This window comes from Oryza sativa, chromosome 2 (assembly GCF_034140825.1).
Source record: "Oryza sativa Japonica Group chromosome 2, ASM3414082v1".
Taxonomy (NCBI): domain Eukaryota; kingdom Viridiplantae; phylum Streptophyta; class Magnoliopsida; order Poales; family Poaceae; genus Oryza; species Oryza sativa.
In genome coordinates, this window is record NC_089036.1 from 31,529,743 (window position 1) to 31,535,814 (window position 6,072).

At 46.9% G+C, this 6,072-nt stretch overlaps 1 protein-coding gene and 1 long non-coding RNA gene across 2 annotated transcripts; one reads left to right on the top strand and one right to left on the bottom strand.

Moving 5' to 3' along the window:
• Positions 1 to 502: 502 nt before the first annotated feature.
• Positions 503 to 2,432, top strand: LOC136355444 (uncharacterized). Its single transcript, XR_010739696.1, has 3 exons — positions 503 to 919; positions 1,006 to 1,512; positions 1,613 to 2,432. It is a non-coding gene; the product is annotated as an uncharacterized lncRNA (long non-coding RNA).
• Positions 2,433 to 3,961: 1,529 nt separating this feature from the next.
• LOC4330688 (uncharacterized) lies at positions 3,962 to 6,072 on the bottom strand. Its single transcript, XM_015768168.3, has 3 exons — positions 5,556 to 6,072; positions 5,247 to 5,449; positions 3,962 to 4,426 (listed from the first exon to the last, which is right to left on the bottom strand). The coding sequence occupies exons 1-3, from the start codon at positions 5,824 to 5,826 to the stop codon at positions 4,334 to 4,336; spliced, it is 567 nt and encodes a 188-aa protein (XP_015623654.1). The 5' UTR covers positions 5,827 to 6,072; the 3' UTR covers positions 3,962 to 4,333.

Genomic DNA, 6,072 nt, shown 5'->3' on the forward strand with positions numbered 1-6,072 from the left:
GAAAAAAAAATATGCGTATTCCATTCGTCGGTAAATATACAAAACTCGATTACTTGTGCACGAATATTCCCGTTGGAGCGTCAATGCAAATCTAGGAACTGAGGGCCTGTTTGTCACAGCTCCAGCTCCAACTCCACCTCTCCCGGAGCTGGAGCTCAACCAAACCGTTTCAGCTCCACCTGAAATGGGAGCGGAGCTAGTGTTCTCTCATAAAATGAACTAGAAAGGTAAAGCTGGGTTTAGACAGCTCCACAACTTCACTCCAGACCCAACTCTTGAAGCTAAATTTATAAGTTAGAGTTCTACCAAACAAGCCCTGAGATGTGACCACCCAGCGCTTGGTATGTCTTTCAATAAAGGCTGCCATCGCCAAATCATGGTTTTCTTAGACAAAACCATCAGAAGCTCACTTGGTAGTTGGTACGGAACGGTCAAAATGCTGGAAGAAGTTAAAGCCTCCAAAAGAAAAGGAAAGACCCCGTTCCCGATAAATACTGATCGTCACAGTAAGGGCTTACTCGTTTTAAAGGATTTTTTCACTCATAGGATTAGGAAAAATGAAGGAATAGGGATAGCTGTGGAGTCCAATCCTATGGGAAGCTAAACGTCAGGAATTTAAAAAAAGTGTGCATTCGGATATACCGCAGGAGAAGTGTAGGAAATCTGCCGTTTGAAATATATTTTTTTAAGTTTGCATCAACTGACATCGGCCCTCAACTAGCCGTTAGCTTTGAAGTGCATAAATAGCCCTCGTTAGCCTTGTGCACCATTTTCCCCTGTTCTTTCTATTTGCTCATCAACTGTGGAAGAAGCTTGCTGATCCTTTGCTCTTCTCTTCACTATCTGCATAATTTTTCCAGAAGCTTTACTCATCGTCTAGCCACCATAGCTGGACGTTACTTGCTCGTGTAACAACAAGGTACTACTTGTTCATCTGGTGCACCAAAATTGTTTTTTCCTCAGCAAAAGTCTTGATTTTTAGCTCTCTTCTATTTGAGTTTACAGCATCAGTTTGGTAACATCTGCACACCATGAATCCAAGCTACCGACGTATATCAGAAAGTGATGATGAGTTCATTCATTTTGTTCTGCCTACTTTAGGAGATTCATCACAATCATCTTGTATTAGGAGACCAATGCACACGTCAAAACTTACAGGGGGTTGCCGTGTACATGAGATTTTAACAGGACATGAAAGATTATGCAAAAGAAACTTCCGTATGGAGGTCGACATTTTTCATGCACTAGTCAATAAGTTACGTGAGAAAGAGTACCTAACTGGCACTATATGTTTCAGTAGAAGAGCATATTGCTATATTCTTATATACAGTGGCAAAAAATGCAACCAATGAAACACTTCAAGATTGGTTTCAGCATAGTCCAGATACAATACATAGATATTTCAAAGCAGTGCTGGAAGCAATCACAAATCTCACATCTGTCTACATTCGTGCACCATCCCTACACCCACATCCAATCTTGAGGAAACCACAATTTTACCCCTTTTTTCAGGCATGGCCACTTGTTAAGTTGTTCTGATTTCATATTTTGAATATCCTAATTTTTCATGAACTGGACAAAAATAACTTTGACATGTCTTGTTTCTGTGTAGAATTGTATTGGTGCTATAGATGGTACTCATATCCCTATGAAACTTCCATTGGATGAGCAAGAGCCATATAGAAATAGGAAGCAAACAATCTCTCAGAATTGTATGGTTGCTTGTGATTTTGATTTGAAGTTTGTGCATATACATCCTGGATGGGAGGGATCAGCTTCAGATGCAAGAGTTTTACATAATGCACTTAATCATGGTTTTCAAGTTCCTGGTGGTAAATTTTATCTCGTAGATGCTGGTTATGCAAATACTACTTGTTGCTGCTCATCGCCGCCGCCCGCCGGCAACAACTTCTCTGAACCAAACAAGATTGCCATTGGGCAGGCGCTATGAACCCTTGTGTGTTACAGCTGCGACCCCATTCGCGGCGACCCAAATGCTAAGGTATATGCAAGGAAGCAGCAGGGGGCATCAGATCTACGCATAACAACGCAAGAGGAGGCACCAAACCTGCAATCAACGCGTCCTTGCCGATCTCTGCCGTGGCTCTTCTCGTTGTTGCCGTTGCGTCCTGTCACCTGGGCGGCGAAGGTGCATCCGGTGCCGGCGATCGATGTGGGAGAGGAGGTCCAGTACCCAATCATGGAGCCAGGAGAGGAAGTGGTAGAGGAGATGGGATCAAAGGCGATGGCTTCTATGCGAGTCTGTTTGCCTCCTGTGATTTTTTTTTATTTTCCTTTCAGCGCCGGTACCTACCTTTTTTGTCGTGAGAGCGAAAAGATTACGCGCGCGGTGCGCTCGTGGCGCGCTCTTTTCGCGCCAGGAAAATTTCCAAGAGGTCGTACTAGATGCAAAAAATCCTATGTTTTACCGATACAGCTGGCACAAAAGGAAATTTTCCTTCAAATTTCCTATAGCTCAATCCTGTAAACCGAATGCTGTATACAGGATTCAAATCCTCTGTTTTGGAAATCCTTTGGTTTTCCTTAGAAACGAATAAGCCCTAAAAGCTTTTGCATTGCAGGATGCAGGATTCAGTACAGGTGAATGCCCCTGTTTGATTTCATGGGCTAATGTTTACCCCTCACCTTTTAGCCTCAAATTAGCTCTCAAGAATACAAACAGGTGGGCTAATTTTGAGCTAATGTGAATTAGCCCCCCTTAAAACATTAGCCCCTTCAAGGGGTGCTAATGGGGCTAATTTTGTGTGGTGACCATCAAAAGGCAGCTCTATCTCCTTCTCTCTCCTCTCTTTCTACTATTTCTCCACCTTTTAGCCTTGAATTAGCCTATGGATCCAAACGTACCACCCTAGGCTAATGTTTAGCCTACCAATTCATGACTAAGTACTAGCTCTCAAAATTAGCTCTGGGCTAATCTTCTAAACAGGGCCCAGGTACACTGCAGATGTGCCGTGATGCCATCCAAATTCCATGGATAAGGATCATCCAAATTCCTCTGATTCTCGAGCTACGGTTGATGTTTGTTCCGTGGCTTTAACTGAAAATCAAAAGTGCCGCTCATCTGATGTCAGGGACTGCACGTGCCGGGCAAGCTTTTGCCATGTCCACCAGCACAAGGGCCCTGAAGCCTGGCCTGGGACGTCCATACCAAGATGATAAGATGAAGGAAACATGCCAAATAGTACCAGTCGTTCATGTTTCGTCATCCATCATTTTTGTTCCGCGGCCGAATTGAATCCTGGAGGATGAAGTGCCGAGGAGATACATTTTGGTGCTTTTGTACAGTGTTACTGCAGGAGCAACACTGCAAATTAAAGTAGAGGCACTGAGCCGGCGAGGGGCCGCAGCGTGCAATGGCTGGGATGTCCTGTGGTGGCTGGTAACTGGTAAGCACCAGCCATCAGGCACTCACTCGCTCTAGAAGTTGGGGCTAATTAGCTGCATTAACAAGTGGTTAGTAGCTGACAGTATTTAATTTCTGCGAGCTGTTGCTAGCAGAGAGCCAGAAGACTACCTATATCCTACGCTAACAAGTGGCTTGCCGTTAATATACAGTGGGACAGTGAGACTGTCAGCTCATGTGTTCTTCTGAGGCATGCATGTGAAAACAAACAACTGGTCTACTGCGTCAATGCATAACTCAGCCTGGTAGAGTGGTAGGTAATGTTGGCCTTGGCTTGTGGGCATCTTGATTTGAGACATTTACCACTTGTCCTGTTAGGACATCAGGAACAGCTTAAACAAATGTTTGATATCCCAATAGGCAATCGCCGACGCGAATCAGCATGATGAGTTTCCAACCTCCGAATGCTCTGATGATGCTGATTCCACCATCTGCAGGTGCATCTCGGCATCTGTCACTGGGCACTGAGCTTATGATTGCGAAATTTGGCATCAAGAATTATACTTGTATAAACAGATTAACATCCTTAAAAAACTATGATCATGAAATGCGCTCGATTCCCATTTGTAGGAGAGCATCAAGTACAGAGTTTTTCTGGCTTTTTTTTTCTCTTTTTTTCTGGAGCAACATTGTTCTGATTCCAGGTGCAAATGTATCAAGAAAGAAAAAACGAGCAACCTCACAACAAGGCCCCATCAAAGCCTGAAAATTTACACGGATTCATCAGGGCCAGAGTTTCCCGAGCAGCCCTGTCATCCTGAGGTGTCAAACTCAACTTCACAGTGTGCAAACGCGCCAACCTTTGCAAAGCTAATCAAGGCCGGGTGAAACACCGAAAAATACAGATTCACCGCTCGACGATTAACCATCGTATGATCGTGTTCTATGCTTGACGCCATTGGCAGGGCATCAGCTCCCCGTCGTTTCGTCGATGCTGTGCAGCGAAGGCCGCCATTGCCGGTGCCGCGCGCTGGAGCTCCGGTTGCTGTCCTGACGCGCCAACTGCAATCAGGTGGGTAAACAGTAGAGTAATCAGAAAAGATGGAACCTTTGCATGTTGCCGCGGTCTCAGAAGTGGTAAGGAATCTCGCAATATGGTCCTGGAAACCTGACACTAGTTGCTACTCCACTCACTAAATTTAGAGAAACCAACTATTAAAACCAGTTGGCCCCATAGGGCCACAACCTTATAATCTTATTGAATGCATGTCACTTGGAGGTTGGGAATAGGTAGTACTGTATTCTCAACTGGGCTCATTAAGACGAGGACTCTTGATTTCCGTGATTACTAGGGAGATTCAGCGGTTGCAAAAATCTTAAATGGAAATCCCAAAACCAAAAAAAAAGAACACTTCTTTTGGATGATAAAGTCAGATAGACAGAAGTTAAAAGGAGATAGAGAATCATGGAAGGACACGGTGATCGCGAGGAACAACTAACGACAGCATCTGAGAGAGACAATTTAGGCTGAGTTCGGATGGGGGAGATGGGAACCCAACTTCTGCGCACGGAAAACGGAGCAGTCCATTAACACGTGATTAATTAAGTATTAGCTATTTTTTTTAAAAAGGGATTAATTTGATTTTTTTAAGCAACTTTTGTATAGAAACTTTTTATAAAAAATACACCGTTTAGCAGTTTGAAAAACGTGCACGCGGAAAACGAGGGGAAGGGGATGGGAAAAGGTGAATGCGAACACAGCCTTAAAGAAGTAGTAGGAGCATGTATCAATCATGCCACGGACGTGCATGGGAGCATCGAACAAAAAGTGGTTGGATTAAAGCAGGACAGGTTACTACCACTCTGATCCATGTAAACCCACCTGATCAAGACTCGCATCCAACGCCGCCTCGTCGTCGAAGTTGTCGCTGTCGTTGTCGTTCTCCTCCGCGGCCTCATCCACCTCCGCCGCCGCCGAAGCGGCGGCGCGTGCCTTGCTCTGCAGCTTCTGCCTCGACTCCTCCAGCTGCTGCTGCGCCTTCCTCACCTTCTCCTCCTTCCTCGCCTGCACCGCCTTGGTCACCTCTGCAACAAAAATCACAACAAACGCATTCGGTTTAGTCGCACGAAGAATTAACCGAAGCGAAGGAAGAAGGAGATTAAAGGGCGAGTGAGTGATGTATACGCATACCGTGGGTGGTGATGAGGCGGTAGGCGTGGCCGAGGAGGAGGGTCTCCTTGGGCTTGAGGAGCTTGACGCGGGTGAGGCGCACGGTGCGGCGCGCGCCGCCGTCGCCGTCCTGGCGCTCCTCGGCGACGCGGAGCGTGACGAGCGCGATGTAGTGCCCCGGGTTGGCGCGCATCACCTCCGCGGCGCTGGTCGACCAGCACAGCCGCTCCACGCGCCCGCCCGGGTGCTGGATCACCACCGCCGCCGCCTCCGCCGCCTGGCAATTCCCCATCCTCTCCCCCCCGCAACGCTCGATCACACACGGTTAGCTAGCCGAGCCCCCACCGCTATACGGGAACGGGAGGGAGGCGCGCGCGAGGTGGACACGGCACAGTGAGCAGCGCTGCAGCAGCAACTGCCCGAGCGACGAGGTGGTGTAGTGGTATATATGGAGAGTGGACTTGACCAACACGTATCCTGTATGTATCCACCTCCTCCCCCGCTGCTGTCTTCGGCGCACCTACCGCTCAAACGCGCC